Raw genomic sequence first — 22,571 nt, forward strand, 5'->3', positions numbered from 1 at the left:
TAAGAGTTTTATAGTGTCTGGTCTTACATTTAGTTCTCTAATCCATCTTGAGTTTATTTTTGTTTATGGTGTGAGAGAGTGTTCTAATTTCATTATTTTACATGTAGCTGTCCAGTTTTCCCAGCACCGCTTATTGAAGAGACTGTCTTTTCTCCATTGTATATCCTTACCTCCTTTGTCATAGATTAGTTGACCATAGGTGTGTGGGTTTATCTCTGGGCTTTCTATCCTGTTCCATTGATCTATATTTCTGTTTTTGTGCCAGTACCATATTACCATATTGTCTTGATTCCTGTAGCTTTGTAGTATAATCTGAAGTCAGGGAGTCTGATTCCTCCAGCTCCATTTTTTTCCTTCAAGATTGCTTTGGCTATTCAGGGTCTTTGGTGTCTCCATATAAATTTTAAGATTTTTTGTTCTACTTGTGTGTAAAAAAATGCCATTGGTAATTTGATAGGGATTGCATTGAATCTCTAGATTGCTTTGTGTAGTATAGTCATTTTCACAATATTGATTCTTCCAATCCAAGAACATCGTATATCTCTCCATCTGTTTGTGTCATCTTCGATTTCTTTCATCAGTGTCTTATAGTTTCCTGAGTACAAGTCTTTTACCTCCTTAGGTAGGTTTATTCCTAGGTATCTTATTCTTTTTGTTGCAATGGTGAATGGGATTATTTCCTTAATTTCTCTTTCTGATCTTTCATTGTTAGTGTATAGGAATGCAAGAGATTTCTGTGCATTAATTTTGTATCCTGCAACTTTACCAAATTCATTGATTAGCTCTAGTAGTTTTCCAGTGGCATCTTTAGGATTATGTATGCATAGTATCATGTCATCTGCAAACAGTGACAGTTTTACTTCTTCTTTTCCAGTTTGGATTCCTTTTATTTCTTTTTCTTCTCTGATTGCCATGGCTAGGACTTCCAAAACTCTGTTAACTAATAGTGGTGAGAGTGGACTTGCTTGTCTTGTTCCTGATCTCAGAGGAAATTCTTTCAGTTTTTCACCATTGAGAATGATGTTTGCTGTGGGTTTGTCATATATGGCCTTTATTATGAGGAGGTAGATTCCCTGTATGGCCACTTTCTGGAGAGTTTTTATCTTAAGTGGGTGTTGAATTTTGTCAAAAGCTTTTTCTGCATCTATTGAGATGATCATATGGTTTTTATTCTTCAATTTGTTAATATGGTATATCACATTGATTTGTGTATACTGGAGAATGCTTGCATCCCTGGGATAAATCCCACTTGATCGTGGTGTATCATCATTTTAATGTGTTGTTGGATTCTGTTTGCTAGTGTTTTGTTGAGGGTTTTTGCATCTATATTCATCAGTGATATTGGTCTATAATTTTCTTTTTTTGTAGTATCTTTGGTTTTGGTATCAGGGTGATGGTGGCCTCGTAGAATGAGTTTGGGAGTGTTCCTTCCTCTGCAATCTTTTGGAAGAGTTTGAGAAGGATGGGTGTTAGCTCTTCTCTAAATGTTTGATAGAATTCACCTGTGAAGCCATCTGTTCCTGGACTTTTGTTTGTTGGAAGATATTTAATCACAGTTTCAATTTCATTACTTGTGATTGGTCTGTTCTTATTTTCTATTTCTTCCCGTTTCCGTCTTGGAAGTTTATACTTTTCTAATGATTTTTCCATTTCTTCCAGGTTGTCCATTTTATTGGCATAGAGTTGCTTGTATTAGTCTCTTATGATGATTTGTATTTCTGCGGTGTCGTAACATCTCCTTTTTCACTTCTAATTTTGTTGATTTGAGTCCTCTCCCTCTTTTTCTTGATGAGTCTGCCTAAAGGTTTATCAGTTTTGTTTATCTTCTCAAAGACCTGCTTTTAGTATTATTGACTTTTGCTATTGTTTTCTTTGTTTCTATTTCATTTATTTATGCTTTGATCTTTATGATTTCTTTCCTTCTGCTAACTTTGGGTTTTGTTTGTTCTTCTTTCTCTAGTTCCTTTAGGTGAAAGGTTAGATTGTTTATTTGAGATTTTTCTTGTTTCTTGAGGTAGGCTTGTATAGCTATAAACTTCCCTCTTAGAACTGCTTTTGCTGCATCCCATAGGTTTTGGATCTTCATGTTTTCATTGTCATTTGTCTCTAGGTATTTTTTTATTTTCTCTTTGATTTCTTCAGTGATCTCTTGGTTATTTAGTAATGTATTGTTTAGCCTCCATGTGTTTGTGATTTTTACATTTTTTTACCTGTAATTTATTTCTAATCTCATAGCATTGTAGTCGGAAAAGATGCTTGATATGATGTCAGTTTTCTTAAGTTTACCAAGGCTTGATTTGTGACCCAAGATGTGATGTATCCTGGGGAATGTTCCGTGTGCACTTCAGAAGAAAGTGTAATCTGCTGTTTTCGGATGGAATGTCCTATAAATATCAATTAAATCTATCTGGTCTATTGTGTCATTTAAAGCTTGTGTTTCTGTATTAATTTTCTGTCTGGATGATCTGTCTATTGGTGTAAGTGAGGTGTGAAAGTCTCCCACTATTATTGTGTTACTGTCAATTTCTTCTTTTATAGCTGTTAACATATGACTTATTTATTGAGGTGCTCCTATGTTGGGTGCATATATATTTATAATTGTTAAATCTTCTCCTTGGATTGATCCCTTGATCATTATGTAGTGTCCAAATTGTAACATTCTTTATTTTAAAGTCTATTTTATCTGATATGAGTGTTGCTACTCCAGCCTTCTTTTGATTTCCATTTCCATGGAATTTCTTTTTCCATCCCCTCACTTTCAGTCTGTATGTTTCCCTAGGTCCGAAGTGGGTCTCTTGTAGACAACATATATACAGATCTTGCTTTTGTATCCATTCAGCAAGCCTGCGTGTTTTGGTTGGAGCATTTAATCCCTTCACATTTAAGGTAATTATCAATATTTATGTTCCTATTAACATTCTCTTAATTGTTTTGGGTTTGTTTTTGTAGGTTCTTTTCTTTTTTTTTTTTTAATAAATTTATTTATTTATTTTTGCTGTGTTGGGTCTTCGTTTCTGTGCGTGGGCTTTCTCTAGTTGCGGCGAGTGGGGGCCACTCTTCATCGCGGTGCGCGGGCCTCTCACTGTCGCGAACTTCTCTTGTTGCGGAGCACAGGCTCCAGACGCGCAGGCTCAGTAGCTGTGGCGCACGGGCTTAGTTGCTACGCGGCATGTGGGATCTTCCCAGACCAGGGCTCGAACCCGCGTCCCCTCCATTGGCAGGCAGATTCTCAACCACTGCGCCACCAGGGAAGCCCTGTAGGTTCTTTTCTTCTCATGTGTTTCCCACTTAGAGAAGTTCCTTTAGCATGTTTTATAGAGCTGCTTTGGTGGTGCTGAATTCTCTTAGCTTTTGCTTGTCTGTAAAGCTTTTGATTTCTCCATCGAATCTCAGCGAGATCCTTGTCGGGTAGAGTAATCTTGGTTGTAGGTTCTTTCCTTTCATCACTTTAAATATATCATGCCACTCCCTTCTGTCTTGAAGAGTTTCTGCTGAGAAATCAGTTGTTAACCTTATGGGAGAATTTAAGAATATTTTTATATTTAATTTGGGTCTTTCTAGATAAGATTATAAAGCTAATTAGTAAAGTAAATATTCATGGGGTGGGGGTGGTTTCTAAATGCTTGGTTTGTGTCATAGACATTGGTAAAAGATTTTTTTGTTGTTTTTCATCAATTCCAAGTTCCAAATAAAGTCCAAGAACCCCCTAGTTTTAATTTAATATCTTTACCATTTGATTGAAGCATAAGCAGTAGCATATTTGCCCCCAGAAAAAAAACCCAACAGACTCTGTGGTAGGCGGAATAATGCCTCCTTCCCAAAGATGTACGTATTGTAATCCCCAAAACCTGTGAATATGTTCTGTTACATGGTAAGGGAGAAGTAAGGTAGCAGGTGGAATTGTTTGCTAATTAACTGATTTTGAGATGGGGGATTATCCTAGATTATTCAGGTGAGGCCTATGTAATAACAAGGGTTCTTATAAGTGAAAGAGGAGAGGCAGTGTCAGAGTGATTCACCATGAGAAGACTCAACTAGCCATTGCTGGCTCCAAGCATAGTAGGGAGCCACCAGCTAAGGAATTCAGGCAGCCTCTAGGAGGTGGAAAATGTAAGAAAACATTCTTCTCTAGGATCTTGAAGGAACACAGCCCTGCTGATACCTTGATGTTAGCCCATTGCAATCCATTACACCCTTATGACCTACAGGATTATAAAATAATGAATTTGTGTTGTTTTAAAGGCATTAAATTTGTGGCAATTTGTTACAGCTGCAATAGGAAAAATAGGAAATGAATACAGTACAGAATCTTTCCTATTAAATCACATTGTAATTGAGTAATTTGAACACAAGGTGGCACTAGACTACCATATTTATCATAGAAGTCCTTTCAGTTTTATGGTATAAAGGGCAATGATACAATTTTCTTCTAATACAGGTTTTTAAATCATTTTGTCACATTTATCTCTAAGTCTTCTTCAGTATTGTTGGTAAGTTCCTTAAATTGGCCTTCATGAATTTTTTTTAATTGACATGTAGTCGATTTACAATATTGTATTAGTTTCAGATGAACAGCAAAATGATTCAGTCATATATATATCTATATTCTTTTTTCGATTCTTTTCCATTTTAGGTTTTTACAAAATATTGAATATAGTTCCCTGTGCTATACAGTTAATGCTTGTTGTTTTTCATGAATTTTTAAGTTGATTTCTGGCAATGATTTTTTTTTTTAATTCAGGAAGATGAACTATAAATGAATAGAAGTCACTAGAATATGTGTCACAAGTGTGAGGATTTTTTTGTTCTTGGTGCCTTGAACACTGACAGAAGCCCATAGCAGATGCCCAATAAATAATTGTTGAACGAAAGAACATCTCACGTCCAATTTGCATGTATAAATTGTTTGTCAAGTCTTTTCTCACATTAACCTGAGTCGTCTGGAACCTGAGGAAAATCCTTTTGTCCAAGAAATTTAAATTTAGCACTATTCATAGAGCAGTCATTTGTTCGAATGAACTTACAATGCATTCTTCTTTGTGCTAGAAATGAAACAGGCATGGCTTGTTCTCTAGAGCACCCTCCCTCCCCGACCTGCCCTCCAGCCAGGAATGTCCGGTTCTAATGAAACACCCCAGCGTGTCTCTCCTCCTCCCGGTGTGTGTGGGTGACTCTGGGGGAGTGTGTAGTCAGGGTAACCAGGGACCACAGGTGGACCACCTTGGGAGGCAGGGTTTCCAGGTAGTCTGCGTTTCACTGTACCTGCGTGGCCTTGGATGCTTTGCGCTTGCTGATCCCTCGGTCCCGGGCATTAGGCCCCTCCCTTGGCTTGTCCAACTCTCCTAGTCAAAGAGAGAAAGTGTACTCTTTGGAGAGTGTCTTCCAGTATACTCTGTCTCCAGACACCCTGTAAATTCTGATTCCTCTCTATTCTTGTAGAATTTTGTTCCTCTCACCCTTTCCATGTTGTTTTACGGTTAGTTGTATAAAGTGGCACTAGCTTGTAATTTCTCGGTAGAAGAAGATCATATTTTATTCTTTTTTGTATCCTCAACACCCAGCCAATACTAGGAACAAAGTAAATGCTTCTGGAAGGAAGGGAGGCGGGAAGCCTGTCCCATCATTGGGCTCAGACTGCAGATGGGTAAAATAACTGTTGCTGATTTCTTAATATTTAAGTATGGGTGTGTGAACTTATGTTTAACCCAAAAGAAAGAAGTAATCAGGATTACATTCATCATTTGGATATAATTTCCATTTACAGACTCAGGATAGTAAATATAATGAGGCCTAAAATAAATGCTGTCTTTCCTCTTTTAAAAAGATAAGGAATTTGAATGCAAATTGTAATGTTTTTCTTCAGAGAGGAATGATTTGCCACTCTTTAATTTGATAAAGTTCTTTATACTTCAAAAATAGACTCAGGCTTTAAATATTAATAAACTTCAGAAAGCAGGAATCAAATCCTCAACTTTTCATGAATTAATTATCATAATTTCAAAACTCCAGTTTTGTAAAGCAAACCATAAATTGCAAAATGGCTTTTCCAAATTGTGTCTTTTTGGTATAATTCATATGATTAAATAAAATTTTATGTATATTAAATTGAGTATTCATACCATAATTTGAAGTTTCCTGTTTCTTGTTATTGTATAACTTCATACATTTTTTTGCATTCAGTAAAATGACGTGTTTTTTTTGTTTTTTGGTTTTTTTTTCGGTACGCGGGCCTCTCACTGTTGTGGCCTCTCCCGTTACGCACGCTCAGGCTCAGCGGCCATGGCTCACCGGCCCAGCCGCTCCGGGGCATGTGGGATCTTCCCGGACTGGGGCAGGAACCCGTGTCCCCTGCATTGGCAGGCGAACTCTCAACCACTGCGCCACCAGGGAAGCCCATGACGTGTTATTTTTAATCAACTTTTATTTTTATCAAAGTGCTGTTTGAATAGTATAAAAGATCAAATATTGCTAAAAGTAACTTTTATAAAACAGCAGTCTCTTTTCTTTACCTTTCTACTCCCATCATCTGCCAAGTAATCAATTTCAACTTTTTTAGATATTTTCTCTGATTTTACTTTCTTATTTCTAAATAATATGCATAATATATACTGGTATCTCTTGACTCATCAGAATAGACTTACCTGTTGATTTCCAATTACAGATAACAAGGATTTTAGCTCAGGTATACCACTCTTTCCTTTCCACCATCTTCTCAATGAAATTATATCTTAAATATCTGTTAAATCTATGTTCAGTGTTTTCTTAATTTTGACAATGTATGTGTAGTACATAGTATGTTTTTGCATCAAGTAGCATGATTATATATCCTTTCTTACATAACTTGTGTTTTTTGGAGTTAATAATTGCCTTATTTGACGACATTTTCTTAATTTCCTTTGAATATCTGACTAAATATTCCCATATCCTCAACAGCTCTGTAAAATGTCTCTCATTACATTTTATACAAAACATGTTAAATAACTGAAGAACTACATCCTGGACCCCCAGCCTGCTTCAGTCCAAGACAGTCCTAGTGCCTCCACCTTCTGGTTACAATCTAGATGCTTCCATCGTGGGCCTTTGCTCCTCTGTTGTATTGGAACTTCCACTGGCCATCACCCTGGGGATTCCTTTTGCCTCTATTAGATCCTCTGTTTCCTCAACCCCATGTATCCCAATATCCCAATATCCTCCTTCTAAAGGGAGCCCTTTCGTGTGACTGTGGTATGTGTGTGTGCACATTCCCAAATAGCTTCCTAAGAAAGGTGCTTGGGAAGGACATGTCTAGAGGTCTAAATTGTCTCTTTTCTACCCTCTCACTTGATGGAGAGTAAAAATTTCCTTTGGAAATGTGAAGGTGCAGCTTCATTATCTTCTACCTCCCATTCAAGAAGTTTGATGCCATTCTTACACTCTTCTGCTCATTAACTGTCTCCCCCTAACATCCACCCCAACCCGAACTTTTAGAGCCTTCTGTTTACCACTAGTGCACTAGTGTTTGAAATTTTATGATAATGAGTCTTTTGGATTTTTCTTTTTATTGCTTAATGGGTTTTTAAAACTTTTTTCTTTATTTATTTGTCTTCTATTCATTGGGCTGGATATCCAATGGGCCTTTTTTTGAAAAAAGGCTCATGTTCTTCAGCCCTGGAAAATTCTCTTATGTTATTTTATTAACACTTTCCTTTTCTTTCTTTTTAAATTGATGGCTTACATTTTTGTTGTTGTTTTTTTGGTTTGCGTTGGGTCTTTGTTGCTGCGCGTGGGCTTTCTCTAGTTGCAGAGAGCAGGGGCTACTCTTCGTTGCAGTGCGCGGGCTTCTCATTGTGGTGGCTTCTCTTGTTGCAGAACACAGGCTCTAGGCATGCAGGCTTCAGTAGTTGTGGCGCGTGGACTCAGTAGTTGCGGTGTACGGGTTCTAGGGTGCACGGGCTTCAGTAGTTGTGGCTCGAGGGCTCTAGAGCGCAGGCTCAGTAGTTGTGGTGCACGGGGCTTAGTTGCTCCACGGCATGTGGGATCTTCTTGGACCAGGGCTCGAACCCATGTCCCCTGCATTGGCAGGTGGATTCTTAACCACTGTGCCACCAGGGAAGTTCAACACTTTTCTTCATCATTCTCTTCTGTTCACCCTTTCTGGAGCTCCTATTATTTAGTTGTTGGGCCCCCTGGATTGACCAATTAATTTCTTAAGTTTTCTCTCTTATTGTCCAGTTATTTGCCATTTTGCCCTAAGTTTTGGATTCCCTAACTATATCCTCTACTTTTCTACTGGGTTTTCCAGTTCTGCCATCCAATTTTTATTTTCCTAGTATTTTTGTTGTTGTTGTTCTCTGAATATTCTTCTTTTTAAAACGACCATTTTTTTTCCTGTTTTATGGATACAATATTCTCTTATTTCTCTGAGAACAGTAATGCCTTTTTTTCCCACATTTTTCTTCTCCCTTCATAGTTTCAGTGTCCTCTGAGTTCCTTTTTTTTAAAAAACCAAGTTTATTGGAAGTGTTATTTGTATGCCATAAAATTCACCCATTGTGAGTGTCTAATTCACTGATGTTTAGTATATTTATTGAGTCAGTCAACCATCACTGCAGTCCAGTTTTAGAACATTTCCATCACCCCAGAAAGGTCTCTGGTGCCCGTTTGCAATTCATCTCCATTTCTAACCCTAGTCCCAGTCAGCCAATAATCTGCTTTCTGTCTCTACCCATTTGCGTTTTCTAAGCATTTCGTATAAATAGAATCATACAGTATATGTTCTTCTGTGTCTGCTTTTTCACTTCACGTGCTGTTTCTGAAGGCCATCCTTGTTGCAGCATGCGTCAGGAGTTCATTCCTCTTTATTGTTGCAGAGTATTCCCTTGTGCTGATGTACCACATTTTGTTTTGACATTCACCAGTTGACCAGACGTTTGTGTAGTTTCCACTTTGGAGGAATTAGAAACATCTTTTTGTTATTTTAATATTTTATTTTGTACTCTGTGTTTCACATTAGAGAATTTTTCCCAAATGTATGACATTCTCTAGCAGTCTGCTCATATTTGGAAAAAGAGGCCAAATAAGTTACTTGGAAGCTGTAAGTGTGCATGGTGGGCGGTGGTGAAGTGGGGGCTTCTTTGTAATTCTTTGGGGAAATCTTCATATCAGTGTTTTTCATCCTTTTCTCTTGGGCTGGTGGTATTTTCCAGAAAAGACTCTTCCAGTGTCTTGGCTGGAGGGTATAATCCTAGCTTCTAGTATTCTGGGAGTCGAGAGGAGGGAAAAAGCTGAAATGTCCCAAATTCTAGGACATAAACTCTTACTTAATCCCCCTGTTTTCAGTGGGAGATCCCTGCCTCCTTCAGCTGTGCTTGGTGTCCCTGAGTCCAGAGACCCTCTGTTTTATTATCTTCTACTGCACAGAGTAGAGAAGGAGATCTGGAGATGCTTTTTTTTTTTTTTTTTTTGGAGATGCTTTTTAAATAGACTTTCAAACAGTCTTTCTATTCTTAGCCCTACCATTATCTTCTCCCCCCCCCCCACCATTCCCACAGCTATCTGGTGCCAATTTCTGAGCCTCTGGGCTTCTGCCATGTAAAGTAGGGTACCTCCCTTCTCTGCCCACTGCCAGTTTTGGATTAGCTTTCTTGCATCCACTAATCCACCTACCACTTTTTCACCTACTTTGCAGGATCCGAAATTTTACTGCTCTTGTGTTCTTTCCTGTTATTATTATGGGTTTGTGCTTCTATAGAAATCCTTTTACTCTTATTTTCATAGCATTTTCATCACGAAGAGAATATTTATTCAACCAGCCATCTTTATTGAGAATCTCAATTTAATTCTTTAATGAAAAATACAACTTCCAGTTCCAAATAATTTATGTAAATACCTCACTCTCAAGGAAGTACTGAATAACCCACCACTCTTTAAATGTGAGCTGCACATAGTGACTTCCGTCCAAGAATACAGAACAGAAAGGGGTGAGGGAGGAATAGCTTTATATTGGAGATACCTGACGAACCCTCCCACAGCCTGGTGATCAAGGTCAACACCAACAGTGATAAATCATGCTGATAGTATGCACCCTTTGTGGTCTCACTCCCCCAAACCTGTAACCTCAGTCTCATCGTGAGAAAAACATCAGATAAATCCCAATAAAGGGACAATCTACAAAGTGCACAACCACTACTTCTCAAAACTGTCAAGGTCATCAAAAGCAAGGGAAGATTGGAGAACTGTCACCACCAGGAGGAGCCTAAGAAAATATGACAAATAAAGGTAATATAATAACCTGGGTGGCATCCTGGAACAAAAAAAGAACATCAGGCAAAAACCAAGGAAATGTGAAGAGTGTATGGACTTTAGTTAATATTAATGTATCGATGTTCATTAATTGTGACAAATGTGCTGCATTAATGGGGACTTAGCAGTGGGGCATGTGGAAACACTTTACTATCTTTGCAACTTTTCTATAAATCTAAAATTATTCCTTTTAAAAATTTATTTAAAAAATAAAAAGAAATGAACCTCTAATTTATACTTTGGCTATTTATTGACAACTTTATGTTGATAGAAATGTACCAGGAATTATCATTTTACAATTTGACTCATATCTACCTCACACCAAAACCATTAGCAATCTGTTCTAAGTTGTGTATTTGAATACTTTATTCATTCTCTTTTCCAAATACTTATTGAGCAATACTATGTTCCAGGAAATATACCTGGTGCCGGGCTATAAAGATTAATAAAATATGATTCCTGTCCCACAAGAAGTTTACGTTCTGGGAACACAGACCGTCCTAGAACACTTGTATTCCACTTCTCCAGAAGCAAACAAGCTACAGTGAACACATTTTGCTATTCCTATTAAGAGTACAAAGAAAATAATAGCTGAAATTCTTCTCTAGCTTTTAAGTGCTTTTGTTTAGGTGAGACATGGAATTCATTAAAACTGCATTATCAGTTGAGAAACATGCAGGAATGATTAGCTTAAAACCTGGTAGACAGGAGCGTATTGACAACCAAGAAACAGAACTTCCTTCTTTTTGACATGACGACACATCCCCTCACCAACAACAACATTAAGCAGCGCCTCATCAAGAAGGTGCAGGAAGCCGTTCTCGACAAATGGGTGAACGACCCTCACCGCATGGACAAGCGCCTGCTGGCCCTCATCTACCTGGCCCACACCTCGGATGTCCTGGAGAACACGTTCGCGCCCCTCCTGGACGAGCAGTACGATTTAGCCACCAAGCGGGTGCGGCAGCTCCTGGACTTAGACCCTGAGGTGGAGTGTCTGAAGGCCAGCACCAACGAGGTGCTGTGGGCAGTGGTGGCCGCCTTTACCAAGTGACGCTGCGCAGAACCGGGTGTCCTCCTTTCTCTCGCAGGATCATTTTTCTTCCAGGGACTCCTGGTTTTCTGCAGTTTGTACTTCCCACACTATAATTGGTTTTCGTTTTATGAAATGGTGGGTGGCTTTTCCTGTTGTGGGTGTGTACCTGCAGGAAGCTGCTGGTATGAGAGACCTTTCTAAAGCTTTTTTAAGTTTAGAAAAAAAAGTTTTACTGCCTATTGTTATTTCATTCCTTCTTGACTTCAAGAGAGTCGCCGTTCTCACTGTAATAGGCTTTGGATTTTTGTTATGTTTACTTTCAAACTACCTCCAGTTTCTTTCTTTCCTTTTTTTGCCGATTTTTGTTTTTTATTGAAGCATAGTTTGATTTACAATGTTGTATGAGGTTCAAGTGTACAGTATAGTGATTCAGTTATACATATATATATATATATATTCTTTTTCAGATTCTTTTCCCTTATAGGTTATCACAAAATATTGAGTATAGTTCCCTGTGCTATATAGTAGGTCCTTGTTCATTTCCTATTTTATATATAAAAGTGTGTATATGTTAATACCAACCTCCTAGTTTATCCCCCTCCCCTTTCCCCTTTGGTAACCATAAGTTTGTTTTCTATGTCTGTGGGTCTATTTCTGTTTTGTAAATAACTTCACTTGTATCATTTTTTTTAGATTCCACATATAAGCAATATGATATTTGTCTTTGTCTGGCTTACTTAGTATGATAATTTCTAGGTCCATCCATGTTGCTGCAAATGACATTATTTCATTCTTTTTTATGGCTGAGTAGTATTCCATTGTATATTTGTGCCACATCTTCTTTATCCATTTGTCTGTCAGTGGACATTTAGGTTGCTTCCATGTCTTGGCTATTATAAATAGTGCTGCTATGAATATTGATTGAGGTGCATGTATCTTTTCTTGAAACTACCTCCAGCTTCTTTTTCTTTAATTTTATTTATTTTATTGTTATGGCTGCATCAGGTCTTACCTGTGGCACACGGGATCTTCGTTGTGGTGCACGGGCTTCTCTCTAGTTGTGACATGAGGGTTTTCTCTTCTCTAGTTGAGGTGCGTGAGCTCAGTAGTTGCGGCATGCAGGATTCGTTTCCCCGCAGCATGTGGGATCTCAGTGCCCTGACTAGAGCTTGAACCCCTGTCCCCTGCATTGGAAGGCAGATTCTTTACCACTGGACCACCAGGGAAGCCCCTCCCTCCAGCTTCAAAAGCACATCATTAGCATTTCTTGAGTTTAAGTTTTTCCACAAGTACAAATTCTTCTATATTCTTAACTCACCAAAAGTAAAAAGCTGTACCTATCAAGATATTTTTCAGTAAAGCTCAATCTAGATGCATACCTTAACAATTTTTTACTGGCATTATGCTAAGTGACATGAGTCAGACAAAGAAAGACAAATACTGTATGATATCACTTATGTGTGGAATCTTAAAAAGCCAAACTCATAGAAACAGTGAATAGAACAGAGGTTATCAGGGGCTAGGGGTTAGGGGTGGGGGAAATGGGGAGGTGTTGGTCAAAGAGTACAAACTTCCAGTTATAAGATGAGTAAGTTCTAGAGATCTAATGTACAGCTTGGTGATTATAGTTAATAATACTGTATTATATACTTGAAAGTTGCTAAGGGAGGAGATCTTAAATGTTCTCACCACGATAAAGAAATGGTAATTATGTGATGGAGGTATTAGCTAAGGCTATGGTGGTCATCACTTTGCAATACATAAGCATATCAAATCAATAGGTTGCATACCTTAAACTTACATAATGTTATATGTCAATCATATCTCAATAAAGTGGGAAAAATTTTGCTTTCCATAATCTTATATTTGTATATTTTCACTGTTAAATCATAAAAGTAAATTGCTCCATAAAGCTAATTGGGTTGTGTACATCCATTGATGCTGTATATCTTGTGGACTTCACATGAATTTCTCCTCAAATTGCTGTCTCAATACACAGCTGTTACCATAGCTTTATAATAAATCCCGATATCTGTGAGGACCTGTCCTTCCTCAGAATTGTGTTAGTGATTCTGAGCCCTTTGCTCTTCCATATGAATTTTAGGAACATCTTATCAAGTTTCTTGAAATATCCTGTTGGGATTTTGATTGGTATGACATTGGCTGTACAGATTTATTTGAAAGAACTGACATATTTATGATATTGAGTCTTTCTATTTAAGACCATAGCATAACTTTCCGTGGTAAATTAAATACGGCCACAAATTATTTGCAGCTCCTTCTATTAAGAGGTGGAGTCTGTTCCGCCACCTCTTGAATCTGGGCTGGCTTTGTTCTCTGATTTATCCAATAGAATGTGGAGGAAGTGACATCTTGTCAGTTTCACAGCTTGGGACACATAAAGTGATATGGCGTCTCCCTTCATTCTCTTGGAATGCTGCCTTGAGACCACCATACCATAATGAAGCCCAGGACAAAAGGGCATATGGAAAGAGAGACCCAGCTGTCCCAGCTAAGTTCAGCACCCTGCCAGATGACCTGCCAGCTGAATGCAGCTGTGTGTATGAGCCCAAGTGAAAGCAGCAGGGAACTACTCAGCCAACCCAGAGAACTGCATAAAGTGGTGTTGATTTAAGCTGTTAAGTTTTGGGGTGTTTTATTCCACAACAAAGACTAGTTGAAAGAGAAACTAGTACCTAAAAATGAGGTGCTGGGCTTCCCTGGTGGCGCAGTGGTTGAGAGTCTGCCTGCTGATGCAGGGGACACGGATTCGTGCCCCGGTCCGGGAAGATCCCACATGATGTGGAGCAGCTAGGCCCGTGAGCCATGGCGTCTGAGCCTGCGCGTCCGGAGCCTGTGCTCCGCAACGGGAGAGGCCACAACAGTGAGAGGCCCGCGTACCGCAAAAAAATAAAAAATAAAAAAATAATTAAAAAATAAATAAAATAAAAATTAGGTGCTGCTATAATAAAAACTGAATGCATGTGTCATGACCTTGAGACTAGGTAGTAGATAGAGGCTGGAAGGGTAGCAAGGAGACTATTAGTAGAAGCTGGAAAATTAGTGAAGAAACTACTATTGAAGTCTGGAAGGATGGTAAACCATGTCTTGTGCTAGTGAAAAAGTTGGCAAAACTGTTACCAACACCACATGAAGCAGAAGAACCACTTGGCCAACCCATAGAATCATGAGAAATATTGAATTGTTGTTTCATTAAGACAATATGTTTTGGGGTCGTTTATACAATAAATAGTTGAAAGACTAATGAGCTTGTGGATCTGATTGTTATGGACTGAATTGTGTCCCCTCAAAAATGTATATATTTAAGAATGGGATACAGAAAAGCCATCTATACTTGTAAACAAGTTTGTCAACTTTGCTGTAGAGTGATCAGGTGGGAGCAATAGGCATCATCTCAGCGAACCCACAAAAGCCAAAATGTGGAGATCTTTTCTCTAGGACCGTTCAATTTCTTCAGGGAGAAATCTCTAATTTCTTGACTACATGGTAGATATCTTGCTGCAGGCATTCTCAGAGAGAATGAGTTGGGGTGGGGTTAAGAGGAATAATAACCATTTTCCTTCTTGATCACCCTACACAAAGAAGGCAAAATGACAAACCCTGATAACAGACCCAGATTTCCCAATTATCATTTCAGTGCCTCATTTGAAAATATAAGCATAACAAGAATCACCAGACATCTCTTTTTCCATCAGTTCTGTTTTCAGCCCTACATCTCATTTTTGTCCACCAATGTACGTCCAGTTTTTGATCCCAGAATTCTCTAGGGTTCTATGAGTCAAATCTTCCTTCTTGTCCCAATTTTCCTTTGGGAGCCCTTAAAGCTATGACTTTCTCTGCCTTTCCAAATCTCATCTACCTTGTTTTCATCAACTGATAGCCCTTTTACCTTTTATTTCATTATTTGGGGCTACATTTTCATTCATTAACTGTAACTATAGAGACATCTCAAGACAGATAAAAAATTGTAAACAACTGTGATCAAATCTTTTTTTTTTTTTTTTTTTTTTTTTGCGGTACGCAGGCCTCTCACTGTTGTGGCCTCTCCCATTGTGGAGCAAGGCTCCGGACGCTCAGGCTCAGCAGCCATGGCTCACGGGCCCAGCCGCTCTGTGGCATGTGGGATCTTCCCGGACCGGGGCACGAACCCGTGTTCCCTGCATCGGCAGGTGAACTCTCAACCACTGCGCTACCAGGGAAGTCCAATCAAATCTTTTTAATGAAAAATATGTGGACACAGTAAGATCTTTTCTACAAAGAGTCAAAAGCATCTTAAGACTATGGTAAAATCAAAGAGAAATGCTTTACAATAATGTAAGAAAGCAATTTTCTTGATGAAATCATATATGCTAAGTTATTTTTTTAAATTTATTTATTTTGGCTGCATTGGGGCTTCGTTGCTGTGCACGGGCTTTCTCTCGTTGCGGCGAGCGGGGGCTACTCTTCATTGCGGTGTGTGGGCTTCTCATTGCGGTGGCTTCTCTTGTTGCAGAGCACAGGCTCTAGGCACATGGGCTTCAGTAGTTGTGGCTCACGGGCTTAGTTGCTCCATGGCATATGGGCTCTTCCTGGACCAGGGATAGAACCTGTGTCCCCTGCATTGGCAGGCAGATTCTTATCCACTGTGCCACCAGGGAAGCCCATGCTAAGTTATTAATTCTGGCTTCACCACCTGCTAGTCATATGATTTGGGGCAAATTATTTGATCTCTCAGAGTCTCAGTTTCCTCCTCTCTAAAATGAGATTAATAATACCTTAATTATTATTGAGTTATGAGCACATACAATGTGCTTAATAAATATATTTCATGTTTTGCTTTGAAATTATTAACAAAAATGGAAATTAGTGAAATGCTCATCAAGACTGGTCAAACAGGGAATTCCCTGGTGGTTCAGTGGTTAGGACTCCACGCTTCCACTGCAGGGGGCCCAGGTTTGATACCTGGTTGGGGAACTAAGATCCCACATGTCGTGCAGCCTGGCCAAGAAAAACACAACAACAACAACTGGGAGTAGGTTGGTGACCATTTTGCTTAGTGACATTGTACTAAGAAATCTATTTTCTCTCTTGAGAATCCTCTATAATCATAGCTAATGAATGAAAATATGTAAACCCGAACGATGAGATAAAAGGTAGACAAGCCATTAGTTAATGACAACTAGATAGAGGAATGCTAATTAACTTCGAAAGGCAAAGGAGAGCACAGCTTTGGAGTATTTGTGAAACCATAGATCTTCTTCCTAGAAAGATGTATGGGTGCCAAACATTTTGCAATCAATTTTAAGGGTTTCACAGGCCCCTGAATCCTATCCACTGACTCCTAGTAGAAAAAGTCATCAACCTGAAATAGGACACATGACTTGCTAAATATTTATACTGATACAAAGCACCAAAATGTCAGCCAGAGCTTTGCCAAGTGGGACATAATTTTGAATCACGTACTGTGATTAGTCTTTAGTATTAACAAAAGGGAAAGCAGCCTGGCATACCATTAGGCTTTAAGTAAAATGCAAGGAATACATACTCTCATTCTCAGGATCATATTAAACTGTCATCTAGAACTTATAACTGAAGGCATAGTGGATTTCTCAGCATAAAATAAACAAATCTGCGGCATCTGAATTTTTTAACAAATCCTTAGAGACATCCATCACGAGGCTGAGACATTTCCTGAAATTGCACTCATGCATACATTGGAAACAGTCCTTGATACAGTAGCCTGGTAAGTTCCACTAGTTCAGAGCTGACTATTTTGCCCTTCCTCTTTCCCCTGAGTGGCAGTTGGTTTCATCATTGAGGTGATAAACTAGGAGTCACCTTAAGGCATAGAACATGCAATATGAAACAATCTTGCTTTCTAATTGGAAATGCCTTCATTTCTATCCTCATCTATTCCTACATACAACAGGCATCAAAGATAAAGTGAAGAAAAAAATTTTTTTTCACAAGATTGCTTGCAGTTTTCTGTTTTAGCCAGTTTATATATTGAGAATGTTTAGACTTTTCACACATCTTGATTTCCCCCAAAGTAATGCAACAGATATTTCTTAAAATCTTCATGTGCTGATCACTCTCCTTTTGCTTGCTTTTGCTCCCTCGAGGTGCACTCCACCTTGCTCTAGGTCCCTGGAGGTTGACCGCTGTGGGCAGCATCACTCAGGGTCCCTTGACAACTGGCTTCCAGTAGTCACGGGGAACTGAAGATGGGAGAAGAAAGGTATATAGGGTTATTTCTTCTTTTCTTCCTTCCAGTTTTGCTGAGGCTCAGATAGTTGCTGCATTCCTCCACAACTAGAGATTCTGCTGGGTGGTTCATCCTCCACATCTCAGCTCTCACCGGGGTCCAGTAATTCTATTCCTCCCCTTTGTCCCTCTTGTCCTTGATGTGGTAATGACTGCCCGCTATTGCTAGCCTCTGGGTGCCTCAATACCCTGTGCTTGTTTCCTGAAAGAGTTCCCTTATTAAAGTCCCTTCTCTGGAACTAACTGAGGTGAAGTCAGCTTCCCACTGGGACCATGGCTGGCATACTTCATCGATTTTCTTTTCTAACAGGTAAGGCTTATGAGGCAGAAAGAAGAGAGGAGAAAATGTTTGAGGAAGAGATAGAAACAGTATGGTTTTTAAAGACAAGACCTAACTGGTTAACAGAGAGACTAAAACCCATCAAAATGAAAATATTCTTTTCTTTGCAATAGATTTCTTAGTACAATGTCACTAAGCAAAATCGTCACCAACCTACTCCCAGTTTTTTGTTTGTTTGTGTTTTTTTTTGGCCGGGCTGCGCAACACGTGGGATCTTAGTTCCCCAACCAGGTATCAAACCTGGGCCCCCTGCAGTGGAAGTGTGGAGTCCTAACCACTGAACCACCAGGGAATTCCCTGTTTGACCAGTCTTGATGAGCATTTCACTAATTTCCATTTTTGTTAATAATTTCAAAGCAAAACATGAAATATATTTATTAAGCACATTGTATGTGCTCATAACTCAATAATAATTAAGGTATTATTAATCTCATTTTAGAGAGGAGGAAACTGAGACTCTGAGAGATCAAATAATTTGCCCCAAATCATATGATTAGCAGGTGGTGAAGCCAGAATTAAGAGCTTAGCATTAACTGATTCACTTTGTTATAAAACAGAAACTAACACACCATTGTAAAGCAATTATACTCCAATAAAGATGTAAAAAAAAAAAATAGCTTAGCATGGGCTTCCCTGGTGGTGCAGTGGATAAGAATTTGCCTGCCAATGCAGGGGACACAGGTTCTATCCCTGGTCTGGGAAGACCCCACATGCCATGGAGCAACTAAGCCCGTGTGCCACAACTACTGAGCCTGTGCTCAAAGCTGTGCTTTCCTTTGCCTTTCTAAGTTAATTAGCATTCCTCTATCTAGTTTTCATAAACTAATGGCTTGTCTACCTTTTATCTCATCGTTTGGTTTACATATTTTCATTCATTAGCTATGATTATAGAGGATTCTCAAGACAGAAAAAAGATACACACGTGTGATCAACTGCTTTTAACATTAAGAATCATAGCTGAATACAAATCTACTGAAAGGGAAATTTGGTGAAAGATGAGAGAGCTATAAAAATTGTTTTTTCGAAGAGATAGGAATTTATAACAAAGATACCCTCCCTGACAGTCTTGTTGGCTGGTCTTATGGTGCCTTAGGTGAGAGAGTTTGGGATGTAAAAAATAAAAAGTAAGACAGTCTTTCCCTGCTTTTAATGATTTGTCCATGAACAGGATTGGTGTAATGATCCTGGATTGGGACCCATTCTTTGAAATTGAGAATTTCATCATAATGGGTTGGCCAAAAATTTTGTTTGGGTTTTTCATAAGATATTACAGAAAAACCCAAAAGAAAATTTTGGCCAGCCCGATATTTATTCAGGGTTTTTATATGATGGTAGGATAATATTCTTGAGCCTGCCAAGATGATTACAGGCAGCCCCATGGATAAAATAATTGGTAGTCCATCTTGGGAATGGTGCATTGATATAAAAGAATTGCTGTCTGTTTGGGCAAGTGTTACGTAGATATAAGGAAGGGGTCTCAAACTCAAATGCTATTGGGACCTAGGCTTTTATGAGGTGGGCAAATAATGCTGAAACCAAGAAGTTATGCTCTATATCAAAAGGGGGCAGCCTTTAGTCAACTCCACTTTTTTGGATAAAAAAAAATTATGATTTGTAGAAGTTGGCAACTAATTCAAAACATTTTAAAACACTGTGTGGGATGAACATATGTTTCGAGGGTGTATTTGGCCCAAGGGGTACCGGTTTGGGATCTCTGGTGTAAAATAGTCGTTCCCAAGCCTGGCTGCAGATCAGAATCATCTTTGGAGCTTAAAAAACACAGATGCCCAGTCCCCTCCCCAGACTTGCTGAATCGCATCTCTTGGGGTGACGTTGATGCACAGCCAAGTTTAAGAACCACAAGAGCAAAGAATGGTTGATGGAAGAGCATTTACCACCCTTAAAACTACAAAGTTCAAAAATGATCACCGTAAAGGGAGTCAGAGAGAAATGAACAAACTATTCCCATGGAAGAGCAAAAATGGTGAAAACTTACAGGAATGTTTTTAAAAACGTGTTTGCCCATGTTTTAAGTTTTGTTCTTCTGATCTTTTTAGAGAGCTGTGCATTCTAAGCCACTAGCCATGTGCAGCTACTTAAATTAAAATTAATTAAAGTTAAAAATTTTAGAATTCATGTCATCCTTAGTTGCACTAGCCACATTTCAAGTGCTAAGTAGCCACATGTGGCTTGTGGCTTCTGTATCGGATGGTGCAGATATAGAACATTTCCAACATTGGAGGAACTTCTATTGGACAGCCTAAGTATAGAAAGTATATATGAAAATCAAGAGAGCTTTGTAGACTTTTTAAACCACTCGTGGGATTCTGATATTTCTAGCGAGTAATAAATGTTAGTGCAGAATAAAACATTTCTAAATTGGCCACATAGGTCTATGCCCGTAAAAAGAGTGATGCTTACTCTAATGCAAATTAATTGTAGACATGGAGATATTTTTAAGTGCAAAAGTATTCATGCGATCATTGGACAAATATTTATTCAGTGCCTTTTATGTGCCAAGCACTCTGCTTTGTGTTTTTAAATTATTAATGGAATTGAGTAAGGTTAAAAATTTGTCCTGGGCAGCTTCCAAGAGTTATATTCTCAGGTATAAATATTACCTTTAGTTTTCAGTCTACTTTTCCCTTTTAATTCTCTGGAGCTCCCCTTACTTAATGCAATAGCTATCATTAGGTTGAAACATGTTATTTGGAATATGTAATGTAGCTTAATGATTTAAAAAGAAGAGAAAGGCAGCAATGGCTAACAGCAGAGAAGTTTTCTCTTATCTGAAAAGTGTAGATGCCTAGTGATGGGTTTTGATCTGAGCGTGACTAGGTGCAGATACGGCACTCTGCCCAACAGTGTAACACCAGAACGGCATCCTACACAGCCGTTCAACCCCAGTCAGTGCATGCTTCTTACTTCTTTCAACTGACACGCAGTGGGATCAAAATCCAGAGAGACAGACAAGATAGAAAGAACCCTAAAGTTAAGGGCTTCAGGCCTTGGGGTTAAGTACAAACTTTTAAATTTGTACAAAAATCTGAACTCTTGAGAATCAGACATCCTAAATAAAAAAACAGACGTTTAGGTACAAAAATCATAAAATAATTTAGAGAAAGCATTGTTGGATAATGTTAAGAATTGTTTATTTTAATCTAGCTTTATGGAAATCCTGATTAAGATACAACCAAGCTGAGGGATAAATAATTGCTGGGCACAAGATGGGAGTAAAGCTGACCATTCAGAAGATGGAGTGGCTTGGTGCCTAGAAGTCTCTAATCATGAACAGTTAATGAATTCCTCAGGGACATATGGATTGGATTTTAAAATGGTCCAACAAGTTAACTTATTTTTTGTCTGTAGCATAAATCTGATTGGGTATTTTATAGTCTCCATACGGCTCTTAGGATAATAATAATAAAGGCTGAAGCTGCTTCTGGAATGCTGTAAATACTTGAGTCCTTATCTTTGCAGTGGTTACATGTCTCTGATAATGTTAAGGAGTCATGACTAAGGGACTTAATTCTGGGAGTTTTGCTTCTGGTCTTCTTTCAGGATTGCAAACCCTGTTTATATAATCTTACCTCATAGCATGAGCCACCTCCTTTATGAAAGTGGCAGCCAAGCCTATTGGTTCACCATCAATGAATGACTTGCACACAATAAGTGCCATGGTGACTTGAGTCACTTGCACACACACACACCTATATTTATAATCCATATGAATGACATGCCAGGCTCTGAGTTAGGGGATAGGGACAAAAGATCAGTAAAACACAGACCTTACCCTTGAGGAACCCATATTCTAGAAGGGAAATTATATGTCTGAACAAATAATTACAACGTGATGTAATAAATGCAATAACAGAAATACAAAATTGGGGGAATGATGTAAATACATATAGGAGATTGTTTGGGGATTGTGGATGTTGTTTGATGTTGACTTTACAACAAAGATAAAGAACAACAAGGATAAAGAACACATTGGTGTATTGTTACATCCAAGGCTGTAATATTATTGTTTTAATCTTGGTCATCATCCTGTGTTGAAATAGCCTCTAAACTTCCTACTCCCAGACTGAAGCTGGGGGTGGGAAGAACCTGAAATGAGGCCAATAAAGAGCTAAGTAGTGGATGGGAAATCAATTTCTTTTTTTTTTTTCCAAGCCACACGGCATGCAGGATCTTAGTTCCCCAACCAGGGATCGAACCCATGCCCCCCGCAGTGGAAAAGCAGAGTCTTAATCACTGGACCAACCAGGGAATTCCCAGGGGAAATCAATTCTTAACACCCAGAAATGTCTGGGTATGAAACACCAAGTAGGTGGGTCTACTATTTAGGTTGGGAACATCAGGCCATGTGGAGCGGCACATGGCAAAGGAGAGCCTCAGCTCAGTGTCAGGAGTAGCTCAACAGACTGGCCTTTCAAAATAGCAAGTGTGGAGCTGACCGGTTAGTTGTGAAGAGCGGTGATCTAGAACAGCACAAAATGCAATAGATCCATTAAAAGAAGTTTACACAAATGTAATTAAAGAAATAGAAGCAAAACCTTGGGTTTTAGCTACATTGCTTAGTGACTTTATGTATGTTAGGCGGACATGGTCATGAGAGGGCAGTCATCTTGTATTGACATTATGAAAAGT

At 38.8% G+C, this 22,571-nt stretch overlaps 1 protein-coding gene across 1 annotated transcript in view; it reads left to right on the forward strand.

Annotated features, from left to right (window-relative positions):
- LOC115845563 (Golgi phosphoprotein 3-like) overlaps nucleotides 1–12,817 on the forward strand; it is a 32,779-nt gene extending 19,962 nt beyond the window's left edge. The window contains exons 6-7 of the mRNA XM_070045130.1: nucleotides 2,780–2,886; nucleotides 9,757–12,817. Of these exons, the coding sequence (XP_069901231.1) occupies nucleotides 11,033–11,335 (303 nt within the window). The 5' untranslated portion in view covers nucleotides 2,780–2,886; nucleotides 9,757–11,032 and the 3' untranslated portion in view covers nucleotides 11,336–12,817. The remainder of the gene's footprint in view (nucleotides 1–2,779; nucleotides 2,887–9,756) is intronic.
- Nucleotides 12,818–22,571: the final 9,754 nt, after the last annotated feature.

The sequence above is a fragment of the Globicephala melas genome, chromosome 3 (assembly GCF_963455315.2).
Source record: "Globicephala melas chromosome 3, mGloMel1.2, whole genome shotgun sequence".
Lineage (NCBI taxonomy): Eukaryota > Metazoa > Chordata > Mammalia > Artiodactyla > Delphinidae > Globicephala > Globicephala melas.